At 41.0% G+C, this 14,779-nt stretch overlaps 1 protein-coding gene across 2 annotated transcripts in view; it reads left to right on the top strand.

The window, feature by feature from the left end:
• dock8 (dedicator of cytokinesis 8) overlaps positions 1-14,779 on the top strand; it is a 73,641-nt gene that overhangs the window by 13,130 nt on the left and 45,732 nt on the right. The window contains exons 1-7 of one of the 2 annotated variants that reach the window (XM_033619214.2): positions 1,845-2,134; positions 5,527-5,702; positions 6,583-6,654; positions 7,213-7,321; positions 11,435-11,644; positions 12,658-12,743; positions 13,398-13,464. In XM_033619214.2, coding sequence (XP_033475105.1) covers positions 2,108-2,134; positions 5,527-5,702; positions 6,583-6,654; positions 7,213-7,321; positions 11,435-11,644; positions 12,658-12,743; positions 13,398-13,464 — 747 coding nt within the window. In that variant the 5' untranslated portion in view covers positions 1,845-2,107. Of the gene's footprint in view, positions 1-1,844; positions 2,135-5,526; positions 5,703-6,582; positions 6,655-7,212; positions 7,322-11,434; positions 11,645-12,657; positions 12,744-13,397; positions 13,465-14,779 lie in introns of those variants that run through there. The other variant, XM_033619213.2, reaches the window with a different exon arrangement.

The following is a 14,779-nucleotide window of genomic DNA, read 5'->3' as shown; positions in this document are numbered from 1 at the left end:
TAATAGATTTCAAGGGAAAGGATCGCCTCAGGTATAGGTGGCATTTTCCGATACCCGATCCATCTATTTTGGTGATATCGGGGCGATATTCGATCCAGATATCGGATCGGTGCATCCCTATAATGTACGTACACAACTCAACAAAATATGACATAGACAATAAACTATGGAAAAATTACACATTATATTTTTAAATAAAGAAAAAATGCAGCAACTTTGCAGATGACAAATTCCTTTTTGTGTAAATACAGCCGTCTAACATGTAAAGTGGGTTTAAGAAGGTACGCAGACTAAGAATAAATGCTGTTTGCATAATGTTACTTCACTTATTAATAGTGATGTAATTCTTGTTGAAGAGAAACTGTGTGACTATAAGGTCAGCACAGTGGTTTGCCCTAATGCTGCTCGCATACAGCTTTAGTCTTTATGCCTACACCACCAAACGGCTACAAGCATATCTCCTTCACATCCTCTTTACTGTCATTAGTGCTGAGAACGTCTGACTCAGTGCGGTGTGTAGTCTCAGCGATTATAATTGGAATCGTAGAAATTTCTGCCACAGCGTAAGTACTGCTTTTGCAAAAACAGCCCTCTGCATTTCTGCAAAAGAGCTGAGATTTTTTTTTAGGAAGAATCTTTCTTCCTCTTACAATAGATGAGATGGGAACTTAGTCATGGCTTAACATGCTTTTGTTGAAACGGGGCTGACACTGCCTGTTCTTTGATTTAACAGGGTTTAGAAAACCAAGTACCCTTTAGTTTCTGCAGACAATTGAACACCATTATGACGGGTTGTTTTCTTGCCTCTTTAGCTGAAGCCTGGCAGACAGTTAGAGTGATTCCTGCTGCCTCAAACAAGCAGACAGAATGATGCACAGTAATCCTTTGCAGGGATTTGTTCCCGCTACGCTCTTAGTCTCTCTGTGGTACCCCTCTGAACCTCTGTCTCTGCCTCCCAGATTCATCTAGTCCTCTGTCAGTCTTCCTACTTTTTTCTATTTCTGTCTTTCCCTCACATTTCTTCCTCCTTTGTCGCCCTACATCTCTCTCATTTAAAGTTTTCTAAAGCTCTTAGATGCTAAGTCTCCTGACATATCTGTGTGCTTGACTAACTGAGCTGAGGCCCTTTGATACTTACCCGCTGATGATCCTTGAGCTCATCAGCTGACAGGGTTTGAGGAGGAGTACTTGGGCCGTCCATCCCACCCCAGCTTGTAGCATGCAACACGGTTAATCTCTAACCTGCTTGGGAAATGGGTCAGTGCCTTGGCTACCGATAGGCCCTGGATGGGGCCTGCTTACCTTGCAGCTTACACAGGCAAATCTTTAATATGGCCGGATTTGGGATGCAGGAGAGAGGTTTTAATGCTATAATCTCCGGGATGATAGTTTCCCATTATTCAGCAGTCGCGTCTAGCACATGGATGAGGGAGGGATGTTTGTTGTGAGGAGGGAGGGATGTTTGTTGCTGCAGTTACGACGCGGATCACTCTGTTGATCATCATAATTCTCTCTCTCAATTACTCTCCTGCTATTTTTAGTTCCCTTAATATGAGGGATGTTGACTGATCACTGTTGTAGGTTTTAATCTACAAATTGAGAGATTAAGGGGAAAAGCCACATGTGTTTTTGCAGCCTGTGTGTGTGTGTGTGTGTGTGTGTATAAGCATAATGCACGTGTGTGTGTGTGTGTGTCTGTAGTTTCTGTTCCTGTCTGTTGAAACACCAGTTGATGGAGGGACGCCTTGCTTGATGTCACTTCCTCTAATGTCTTGCGGTTTCCTCTCTTTGACGCTAAACGGAAAGACACTTTGCCTGAACGCTCAAAACTGCTGTCAAAACATATCATGGGTTCAAACAGTCAAGGCTTAACTTAAACATTTATTGTGATTAGCTAAAAACCACCCCTTCCACTTTTTAGTGATGCTGATTGTTTCCTGTTTAATCTACTCTAGCTAGTTCTTAGCTTCGAGGAATATGAGGATCAATTTAAAGAGGATCTGTGTGCTGCGTTGCGGCTTAGTTTCAACAAAAACCATTCAGCGTCAGTAGGTGCACACTGTAGGTTCCCATATCCGGAGTGCGCCATTTTGTACGCTTCCTTTTCATGGTGCACTTATCAGTTTTCAGCAGGGTAAGTCTCCAATCTCCATATGAGCACAGCTGTCCTTTAGTGAGACTTTTGAATGAGATTAATGGCAAAGTTGATTGTCTTAAATATAATGTAATTCAGGTGAAATGTGGCTGTATGTTGCAGGAGCAGTGTTCTCATGACTTCTTTACATGTCTGTTTCCCGTCTCTGCTCTACTTTGCAATGCTCAATGAGAACAGTGATGTTGACTGATATATATTGTTTTTTTTAAATGGATGCATGTTACTTAAATAAGGTTCCAATAGTGACTGATTTAACATATATTGACTTCATCCAAAAAAGCTTGTTTTATTTATTTATTGTTGCATGTGTCTGCACAGAATTTTGTCACTTGTAGATTGCAATGTTTCCCACAAGTAAAAGTAATCTCCATACTTATAAATAGTTGCAATGGCATCACTTTTAAAATCACCAATGAATAAGCTGAATGAAAGTCTGGCTGGACACTTTGCAAGGAAAGGTAGTTTTTTGCGAGCTCCTTTTGTGACTCCCTAGAGCAGCAGGCGCTGATCAGAGGCATGCATAGATTTGCATTCATTTGTGTTTGTCAGCCTCCATACTACACAAGAAAATGAGGCGGCATGCTACAATGATTGTTTGAACTTTGAGGCAGAGAGCCAGAGAGATCCACATATGGAGAAAGCTGCCGCTGTAGAGACACTGTTGAGGGTCATGCCTTTTCTGTTGAAAGGAGGAGTTGCAGGTTGCATCTCCTCTTTAGACCTGTCATTTAACGTAATGATGATACAGTTGTTCCATCTGGCTGTCTGTACAGTTGTCCCTTCTTGTGTTGCATGCTAATACCAAGCCGTGTGGTACAATTTGCTCTGGAGTGCTCAGCAGAGAAAATTATCCCTTAGGGTGGATTGATGTGTAAAAACATGTCTGAGGGCAAATGGAATTCACTACGTGTTTAAAAGTTGTGTACAGCAGTGACTCACCTCATTGGTGCAGCTATCTCTACCTCTGCTGCGTGTGTGCATATTATCTGTTGGTGCGTATGCCAGTGGCTGGCTTCACTCTCTATTTTTGTTTTTGCTCTTCCTGTCTCCTGCACACTTTCTCTCACGTCCACTCTTTCACACACTACATATTTGTCATGCAAATGCATCCTGTGTGGCACAGTGTGCAGGATTAAAAGCTGAAAGGGGAAGTATGCCCATTTTCAAAACTCATACATGTTACTTCTGTCATCTAAAACACTAGAACTAGAAAAACTAGAGCGCTAAAACTTAAATGTGTGATGTCATCAAGTATAAAGTCTGACGCTGCTCCATAGACAATGATTTGGGAAAGATTTAATAGATGACACTCAGCAGCCAGGTGAATGGGTTGAGTATATGGATACATTCTCTGTTTCAGAACTGAGAACGCTGAAGTTCATTTGGGTATGAAAAAGAAAACAAACTTTGTGTGGGGCCATGAAAACAGACTCCCATTCATTGTCTATGGAGCAGTTCCAGTTTGAGAGTTTGAGACTCATTTCTGTAGTTTCTGGCTTTGAGAGAGAGTAGGTCAGTTTCATAAATATTGATGGAACATTCCCTGATAATGGAAATAACATATTGGAATTCCTAATTTAGGCGGGTCGCCTTTAAATATTTTTTTTATATACTGCTAACATTAAAACCACTGGCAGGTGAGGAATTACATTGATTATCTTGATACAACACAGTGTTCTGCTGGGAAACCTTGGGTTCTGATAATCATGTGGAAGCCATTTGACATGCACTACTCATCCAAACACTGTTGCAGACCAATAATATCCTCTCATTGCAACAGCACCTCCCAATGGCAGTGTCCCGCCCCCCCAGATGGTTAATGTGCTATGCCGCACTGCAAAAACAGCTCAGGAATGGCCTGAGGAATGCGACAGAATTCAAGGCATTGTACTGGTCTCCAAATTCCCCAGATCCCAATCCAACTGTGCATCCGTGGGACGTTCTGGTACCCCAGCTTGCAACCCACAGGACTTAAAGGATGGTGTCGCCAATGCCCTGGTGCCAGACAGCACAGGAAACTTCTAGGGGTCAGTCAGAAGTCAGAAGTCAGAGGCCCCACCATGGATCCGACTTGGCATAGACACAGGAACTCTGGGGTCCCGGCATGTCCCAAGGATGCTCGATTAGATTAGGATCTGGGGAATGTGGAGGCCAGGTCGATGCCCTGAACTCTTCATCACATTCCTTGGGTCATTCCTGAGCAGTTTTTACCGTGTGGCATGGTGCAGTGTTCTACTGGGGGTGCCACTGCCATTGGGAGGTGCCGTTGCTGTAAGGGGGGGTACTTGGTCTTAGCGGTGTTTTGGTGTGTGTCGAGTGACATCCACCTGACTGCCAGGATCAAAGGTTACCCAGCAACATTGCATTTTAACGAGGTAACCAATGTAATTAACTTCAAGTGTCAGTGGTTTTAATGTTGTGGCTGATCCTTGTATATGTTAAGAGACTTTGAGAAGACACTTTCCTGTTGTTATTATTTAGGAAATCTTTCACCATGATATTGTGGTATAAGTTTATTTCTAAACTTCTGCCTTCATCGGCCACAGCTTGCTGACTGTAATCAGATTGGAGGTCTGCCCAGTTTGCTGCCACTCTTCACAGAAACACCTGCTCCATGCAGGTTCCCAGGTCCCTTTCGTGATACCCGCCTGGCTCCACAAAGGGCCGTGTGTTATCTCATCAGTTGCATTTTTTTTTCTTCCTGTGAGCTCTTTCTAATGATGAAAAGTGTGTTTAATCTTCTCCTCTAAATGCCAGTGGGATATTTTTCTCATTATGTGCACTGATTTGAACAATATGTACCGATTCCAAGACCCAAATGAAAATTTCAGCCCGTTTGCACTGTACATAAAAGTGATTACAGCTTTGCCTTTGATCTGCTGTAGCTCTGGAGTGGAGGCTGATAGAGTTTTGTCTAAAAATAGACACACAGACAAAAAACTGTCCTTGCTGTTTTCTACAGGCCAGTTTGTTCCAGTTTCTATTTGTGTATGTGCTTCAATCTCTTGTTCCTCTACAGGTATGAGGTATTAGAAAATAGTCATGATTCAACATGCCTGGTCCCACCTCCCTTCCTATCTTTCCTTTTTCCTCTGTGCCTCTCTGCACTATGTGGACTGTACAACTCATTAGTCATGTTTGTTGTATCTTCCATATTCCCTTTTCTGAGGCAGTGTTTTAGTTGCATTCATGCTTTGGCGGCAAATTACTCATATTTAACCTTAAGAAGTAATCTGGTCATCCACTGCACTCTGTTAGGATCCTTAAATTGCACTTTAGCAAATATTACTTCCTGTATGTTCCTTATAGTATGATTTTTGGTGCTATGTGTCCTAATTCTTCCCCTCCTCCACCATCCTTTCATTCTGCAGCCTCAGTCGTATGAAGCAGTGGAGCCCTTAGACCTGGAGGAATTCCTGATGTCACAGTTAAGAAGTGGAGATGTGGCCTTGATGCAGGAACTGGGAGACTTCCCTGATGATGACCTGAAGGTGGAGCAGGTGGAGAAGGAGTGTCGCACTGTAAGACACTCTGTCCCTGACGATGGGTGAGTCACAGGATGTCTGACACTGGCCGCAGAGGAATCCACACACGCTGTCTAAACAAAAAAAACTTCCCTAAAATGTTAGCACTATGAATAATAGTGATACATAATTGAAGAAGATGCACCTTGGTGTTAAAAGTCAAACAGTCTTTATGCATTCAGCTGCTGAATCCTTGCTGTAGAAGTTTTTGGTAGATTTATTTTTGTGTGAAGTTGCGCACAAAAACATCTTGCTTGCAATCTAACATGGTTCTGAAGTCCATGTAGGAAAGTTATTCTTTATGTTGTTTATCTAGCAAATTTAAAATGTCAGTTTTGGCAAGCATCTTCATACGTATGATAGATATAGATAAAAGACGGTCATATAAGGTGCTTAAATTATTTAGTTATTAGACATACATCAGGTGTATGGAGTTAAAAGAATAGACAAGTTGGACATATTCACCTTCCTTTTAACAAAACTAAAAATGGCCAGTACGTAGTACGGTGATGCAGTACTGCTTGATCTGTATGCTTTTTTCTCTGTGTTGTTTTTCATGAATTTCTTTGTTTTTATTGATTTTTTGTCTAATTATTATTGAGTTTTTCTGCTAATTTTATGTGCTTCATGTTGTCTATAATTTTTATAGAACTTTTCTAAATTATGTTAGCTTGAATTTAGCTTTAAGTTTTTTGGCTTAAGACATTTTTTCACAGGACATTCAGTGTTGTCAGTGTAAAATTATTCTGCATATTCAGAGCATTCACTTGTCCTGCACCTTGACCCTGAGGTACAGATTAAGATTGAGGAGGAATGTAAAGTTTTCAGTTGTCTGTGAATGTTTGCATGCATGTCTGCATGAAAATACTTGTCTTCTTATCCTCCTTATCCCTCTCTTTGTAGAGTGGAGCTGGATCCACATGTGAGAGACTGCGTAAAGAGTTACATCCAGCCGTGGCTTGTGGTCTCTAGAAGGTAAACCATCTACATAAACACAACAGTTATAGTTTGAGAGTGGTATAACTGATGTACATGCCCTTTGGTTTCATATACACACCATGACAGATACCTTAAAACGACAAAACTGAATCTATTTTTGGAGTTAAAAATAATAGTTAATAGTTCAGGAATGGAAAACTAGATGTACTCTAAGCTGCACCAGAGAGCCCCAGTCACAGACATAATGCCCTCACCAGTCTCTCAGCTGATTGCAACAGGTGCCAACTGTCTGAGACGCTGCGCGTGTCTGTGAGACAGGAAACAAAAGGCCTGAGAGAGCCTGATAAACATTAAACACTGGGATCTCCTGTCTGATACATTGTAGTGCACACTCTATCTCTCTCTCCCACACAGTCACATACAATACAAACAGATGCTGAGACTGTGTTGTGTAAGGCTTCTGTTTTTGTTGTTATCTAGTTTGATTAGAGGTGCAGAGGTGTATCAGTAGTGACAATGCATGTTGTTTTTTATGTGTGTTTAGCTGTCTGGGTCTTTGACCTGGTGCATGTGTGTGTGTGGGTTTGTGTGAAGGTGCCAGGGCGATGGCTGGAGTGCGTACTCAGAACGAGCAGGTCTACACAAACTCCTTCGGAAACAGACCTTTGAGTCCGACATCGAGCCAGACAACCAGCAGAAGACAGTAAGAAACACAAACACAGTCAGTCAATATCTGTTTGTTTGTTACCCAATAAAGGAGAAGTTTAAGGCTTCTTCAGAAAGACTTCTTTAGAGCTGGTCTTGTGAAGTGTGGCATGCAGCGTTCCTACACTGAACAGTTCCTCACTTTCCTTTTTCAGTCAGTCCTGTCTTTAACAATTCCTTATACCTGCGTTAGGGAGGTTTTTAATTGCAGGAATTACTTACATACGCTTACCTTGTTATTTGAACTTTGGCCATGTTTGATATAAACATCCTCCATTATAATACTATATATAAGACACAAAATATGTAAAATCATAAGAGATCCCCTTTAATAGACTGACAGCCTGCCTCTATCCTGTACCAGCACCTATAAGGATCACAAATTAACATTCTGTTAAAATTCTGCATTTTCTTTGTGTACAGATTGAACAAACAAAATTCAGTGTATGGTGCACACCAGTAGCCAATAAACTAAACTAAACTACAATAAAATAAAATAAAATAAGGTTAAATTAAATTAAATTAAATTAAATTAAGTAAAATAAAATGAAATAAAATAAGATTGAATTAAATTAAATTAATTTAAATTGAGTAAAATAAAATTACGTAAAATGAATTAAATTGAATTGAATTAAAATAAAATGAAATAAAATAAGATTAAATTAAGTAAAATAAAATGATATAAAATGAGTTAAATTAAATTGAATTTAATTTAATTAAAATAAATAAATAAATAATAAATAAATTTAAATAAAATAAAATAAAATTCAGTAAAATAAAATAAAATAAAAAAGATTAAAACACAATTATACAACATTATTGAGTTCTAGACGTGCTGGCAGGTGAAAGCCAGGCCAGCTGTTTCCCTTTCCTCTTAGTTTTTTTATGCTAAGCTAGGCTAAGCTAATTGTCCCCCCTGCTCCATAATTTCTGCACAGACATGAGACTGGTACAGATTTTTAAACCTAAGTACCATCAAGAAAGCAAACAAGTACATTTCTCAAACTGAAACAGAACTAAAAAAAAGCTACTTTACAACTTTGTCCTTGAATGTCAATATGTTGCACTTAAAGTGTCTTTTGTGAGAGGAAGACCATTAACTTAGAGCAGTGTGGCAGTCCATACTAATCAAGGCTTAATGTGAAATGTGAGGGAGGAGTGAGAGACTGGGGTGGGGAAGCGCTTTAATAGTGTACACAACAGTGTTTTGTTATTCCTGTCACTCTTTCCACTGTGGCAGTGGCTCTTTCAAGTTTACTCAACGTGGCTCATGCAGAACTAAACCTGAGTATTATACACTTACTGTCATCACCTCTGTGTGTTTAACAGGACAGTCAGAGATGTTGTGGTTAAATATTTTTTCCACATATTTTTATCAATAGCTTATGACTGCATGCCTCAGTCCTTTACTTTCTTTAGGGACCCCTGCTTCAGTAGTCGACCGACATTTCAGGCCAAGTTCCCATCCTCTCTCACTTCCCTCTCTCTAGCTCTTTTGTCCCATAGTGGCCAAATCCCCGTCTCCCAGCATCAGACAGTCCCAGCCAATCCAAGTCCCAGTCAGCGCCACTCCCAGCCTCTCTGGCTAGTTACCCAGCCATCCCTCACCACCAGCCAGTCTCACCAGCCCCCTCCTGTCACCCCATCCTTGCCAATTCTGGTTAATCACCCAAACCAAAAGGCCCTTATTACCGCTGCGGGCTTCCCACGAGCTACATGCCAGAGAGAGAGTGACAGAGATGGGAAGAACAGTGCTATTGTCCCTCAGCGCTTAATAGGTTCTCTTCTATGGTCCGGTCTGTTTTAGCAATAGCCCTGGGATCATGGTGTGATGCTCCGTTGGAGGTTTGATAGGGTGAAGCTCCACAAGGGTGGACGCTCGGTCAGTCCTTGCCTGTGGTTTGAGAGCTGGGATGTGAAAGTGAAGGATGATGGGAATAAAAGAGACAAGAAGGATGTAACATGGCAGCAGTGAGGTTATGCCCTGCCCTGTAGCTGAGTCTGAGTAATTCCATATGGTGCCAGTGCCAGCCTGAGAGCCCTGATGGACAGAGGATGCTCCAATCAGTCACTGTTAATACAGTTTAACAGCAGTTTTAACAGAAATCAAATTCTTCCTAGCCCCAGATATGTCAAAAACACCTATGTTCTTCTGTACCTGACTGTTATAAAGATGCTCATAAAAGTATTTTGTTGCCTTTGCTTCCCTCTCCCAGGAGAATTTCGAAGTGAAGATGTGTTTATGTTAATGTCAGAGTTTGGATTTATTTGTATATGGTGGTAGAGGTTGGTGAAATCAAACAACACATAAACACTTAGTAAATATAAGAATCCTCTATATCCCAACCGAAACAGCAAAAACAAGATGGAGCTAACTGAAGCCACAATGCAACATGAATATCGTGTAACATTTTGAATATTGTTTGACATCTCGTTGTACAACAGAAGACCTCTTTTGTGCATATCTGATGCTTGATTGTCCTGTCAGACCTGACTCTAGTCTGAGAAGTATCTTTGCGTATCACACTGCAGTACTGGGGAAGCTACTTTGAAAGCATAACTTCGCAAGCGACCAATTACTTTACCCTGGAAAGGGTGAACTGCAGCAAAACTACCCTAGAGAGAAATCTAGTTTGGTTAAATAAAGCTGCTTAGAAAGAGTAGTTCAAACTACTTTGTAAAAAATTGACATTGTACATGTGATGCAGCGTTAGCAGTGAGGCAGGCGTTACGCTGGACCGTTGTAGTGAAGAAGGAGCTGAGCTGAAAGAGTCTTGTTTTACTGGTTCATTTACATTCCAACCCTCATCCATGGTCATGAGCTTTGGGCAGTGACAGAAAGAATGAGATTGCGGATACAAGCGGACAAAATGAGTTTCCATCATAGAGTGGCTGGGCTCAGCCTTAGGGATAGGGTGAGGAGCTCAGACATCCAGAGGGAGCTCGGAGTAGAGCTGCTGCTCCTTTGCATGAGGAGCCGGAGAGGGGCCGGGCATCTGATGAGGATGCCGGGCCCCTCCCATGAGAGATTTTCCGGGCATGTCCAACTGGTAAGAGGTCCCGGGGTAGACCAGAAAAACTGGGGGGATTATCTTATCTGGCCTGGGAACGCCTCGAGATCTCCCAGGAGGAGCTGGAAAACTGTGCTGGGGAGGGGGACGTCTGGAGTACCTTGCTCAGCCTGCTGTCCCGTGCAAGCAAGCCCTAGATAAGCAGATGAAAATGGATAAATGGATGGTTGAATATGATACAAAATCATTACAAAATATAAAACAAATGGTGTTCATTTTTGTCCAGTTTGTTGCTTGCAGGTAACTGGATGTCAGAAATATGCGGCACTTGTCCGCTTGGCCCTCTTTGCTGCTATGATTTTTGTCTGGCAAGCCATCAGCCTGCTGGGAGATCTCTGATTACACAACTCGATCAGCTAATGTACAATGCATCGATATCACTAGTGACGAGTAACTCATACCTCCCTATTGTATGACACTATTCAGGGGCCCTATTCTCTGCAATCTGGTGACATTTTAATGTCTGTAAATATGACAATACAGCAAGGAAACTGCATTTTTATAAGAAGGAAGGAAGGAAAGAAAGCAGTGCCTGCTGAACATCTGACATATAGACTATTGTAAGTACACTCTCTGTAGCATACAGTGTACATAAACACAAGCCTGCGTTGTGTGTTCTTTACATTGAGACAGCCTTGATCAGAAGAAAGCCCACAGGAGACTGTCATTGTCTCCAGGCCAAAACACAAGCTGTCTAGACTGCCTAAATGCCTGTTAGCTGTTTGTTGAGTCTGCTGACAACATGAGCATGGAGGCTGCACTTCAGTGTATGTTGGTGAACATTCATAACATGCTGTGGAAGTATGGTGCTTGTATCAAACCTCATTCAGATAATATTGTCTAAATGGAGGAAGAACAGGCTTTGACCAGATATCCATTAATATAGTTTTCCGTACCCTGCACCCATTTCTTTGATGTCGCTCTTAATAACATCCCTCTGGAAATTCTGCCTTAATACCCCTGTATTTTTGTCTTATTGCTCCATCCTTCCCACTCACATTTCATCCCCTCACCCCTCTCTGTCTCTGTCTTTGCCCCAGGTCAAGTCTCCAACATTAGCGGGGCTGAGTGATGACTCTGGCCGCACACTGACCTCCTCTGACTTCGACTTGCGGGGGTTGACTCCGGACCAGAGAGTGGAGGGGCTGCTGGCCTTTAGCAGCCACGAGGAGCTGGACCGCTTCAACCAGGAGGCACGACAGGGGAACAGACATCCTGAGCTGTTTGCTCTTTACCCACCAGCAGATGAGGTGAGATATAGAGAGAGCTGATTATCACATGCTTCACTGCAATTCAGTTCAATTCAATTCAGTAGAACTTTATTTATCCCAAAAGAAATTCTTGTGGCAGAGAATGCTTCAAATTACAGTAACACAGTACAGCTACAACCAGACAACCAGTGGGTTCCCTGGGTCAGGGTCACTCACTGGACCCAGTTTTAGAACAACAGAGTATTAAATATCTGGCAAATATGGGGACAGTGTGGGTTAGGATTGGTCTCTGTCACTCTGTCTCTTTCTATCCAGTTTTCTTATTTTCTAGAGTGCATACACACCAAGATGCAGACTTAATCAATAAACCAGAAGTCGTATTACCCAACACATACCATGCTTTATTTCCCAACTGTTTTCAATCATCTTGCCATTAGGGTGGTGCCTGAGGTTGTCTTGATATGCAGTCAATCAATATTTAATTATGTGAGAATATTAATTACCATAAATACAAGACATAACATCAGCATTATAACCATCTTTTTAAAATGACCTTTTTTTCCCTAATTTTTAATCGGAAATTAGTTGTTGATATTCAATTGACCTCTTTTAAAATTATTTTTAAGCACAATTTAAATCATTTAAAGGGTTCACTTTCTTTGTTTTATGTGATAGTACACTGAATGCTTTTTGATTTGGGACTGGGTCAGACAAAAGAAACAATTTGAAGACATCACCTAAGGATGTGGAAAATTGAAACAGACATGTATCTCCCTCTTTCTTTTTCCTATAAAGAGGAAAAGTTACACATTAGAAACTAGTTTCTGAAGCCTTTCTTTGGGGAACTTGATATAAAAAGCATCACCCTGCCTGCCTGCCTGTAACTGATTTACTTCTGTGCCTTGTTAACTTTCCATTCTGTAGATTTAATTTCAGCTCCTCCCAAATCTTAAACTCATGCGAATATTCAGATAATACATCTCCTCCAAATGTAACAACTCCTCCATTGCTCTTTGCATGGTTTAAAAACTTTCTCTGCTGTTGTGTTCCAGGAAGATGCAGTGGAGATCCGGCCCATTCCTGACTGCCCGAAAGAACACACTGGAGACCGCATCATGATCAGATGCCAGGCCATCAAGTATGTCATACATTTTCATAATACCGTAGGAGGGGGGGATTTAAACAGCTGCCTTAAGTTGGACAAGGGACTAACAGTTAGCTGCGCTAAAGAGAAATTATTCCAACACCCCCTCGTTGATGAAAATGACCTTTTGCTTGGCAACACACAGTACATTCTTGTCTGTCACATGTGAAATACAAGACTTAAAACTCTTGAGTAGTTGTTTCAAAAAGGCTCGCAGTAGACATGACGGACGGACAGCGCAGTGTGGAGGAGTAGAGGAGTGCTCTGTGCAGTGCCTGTTGTTCTCCAGAAAATCACTGTCCCTCCCTCTCTCTGTGGGATTTTTTTTCTCTGTCTCTTTCTCTGTTCTTTTCTTTCGCACAGACGCACAGAGTTTCTCTGACTTTCGATCTCGATCTCACTTGTCCTTCTTGAAAACCCATAAAACTGCCAAATGTTTTGAAAGAACTCATTTCTCTGCTTGCAGTGGTTTGGCAACTTCACAGTTATCTCTTAACCCTCAGTTAAAGCATGTTATCACTTACTGTAGTACATTTAACAACAACAATCCACAGAAATGGAATAGAAAAGGAAACAACTGATTAAATGCTAAATAAGTGAAGTATTAAGGCTATTATTGAGTCACTAATTTCCTTCTTGTCTTCATAGGTTTGAGATTGATATCGAGCCCTTATTTGCCACCATGGCCTTGTATGACCTGAAGGAAAAGAAAAAGGTAAGAAAGCACAGTAGTCTTTACAATTTCTAATGTTGTAGTTTGTTGTTGAATGTTGAAGTTTCTAACGTTTTCTGAAGTTTCTAACGTTTTCTTAAAGCATGTTTTACCTTCTCTCCTGGAAACTTGTATGACATGTTTACCTTTCCACGTGCAGTACAAGTGCAGAACAAAATTACAAACCACTTACAATACAATAGCCCTGCAGTAAGTGCTAGTTTGGTGACGCTCATTATGTGTGTTTGTTGTGGAGACGGTCAGAGTGTCTGTCAGCTGATGTTTGGCCTACTTGTGACCACATGTCCTGTTAGAGTTATGTTTTTGAAACTGAGAAACATAAAATGCTTTTGGTCAAATTTTATTGTCAAAACATTTTCTAATTGATCCGTGCTGTTGATATCAATAAGAAATACATGTTTGATTTAATAAGAGACAGCTACCATTTTCATAATAGAGGCTCAAAGCAAAGGCTGTAATTTGTATGTGTTGTGTCTGAGTGTGTGTGTGTGTGTGAATGGGTGTGTGAGAGGCAAATTGTAGAGAGCTTTGGATAAAAGACTTATAGAAATGCTGTAGTGCATTTACCAAAGAATACCAAGAGAAGTGTCAGTCACTGTGGGTGGAGGGTTTATTTGTGGTATTGCAGCAAGAGGAAGCATCTTAACAATCATGATGACACATGTCGAATAAGGAAAAAACATCAATAACAGGGAGGAACACTGGTCACACGTAAACCCTCACAAACACGGACTGAATGTTTCTTAACGGGAAGTTAAATGGTGTTTTTTTACCTGGACCACATTTTCCCATGTTTTCGTGTCTAAGTGACTAATGGGAATTGTTTTTGAAACAGGCTGCAGTGTAACCACTCAGGCAGGTTCGCATGATCAGTTTATGCTTTTGCCACTGATAGACTCAGATTGTTATTCAAAGTGTCTGACAACATTAGGAAAGGATCCCGACAGAGATAGACCTTTTTGTTACATACTAAGATCCTTATTGTTTAACCAGAAACAGCCCTGGAATTGCCGTTGCAAAATCCACCAGACTCCATTTAAAAAACATTAATTTTAGCATGTATAGATCCAGCATATTGTTGCATTTAACTCGGTGAATTAAGGGTTTATTTCAAGCAAACCAGACTTGGTGATTTTTGGAACAGTAGAAAGACAAAGCAAGATTGTTTTTTGAGTTTTATTTTGTTTCTGTTGACTTTAAATCAAGCATGTTTCACAATGATAAAATTACTCTGTATTTAAATGGAGTCTGGTGGGTTTGGTGATAGCGATTTTGGGGCAGTTTCTGGTTCAACAAA

Source organism: Epinephelus lanceolatus, chromosome 9 (assembly GCF_041903045.1).
Source record: "Epinephelus lanceolatus isolate andai-2023 chromosome 9, ASM4190304v1, whole genome shotgun sequence".
Classification (NCBI taxonomy): Eukaryota; Metazoa; Chordata; class Actinopteri; order Perciformes; family Serranidae; genus Epinephelus; species Epinephelus lanceolatus.
Note: the sequence above shows the minus strand (reverse complement) of the source record. Positions and strands in the feature narration are given on the sequence as shown.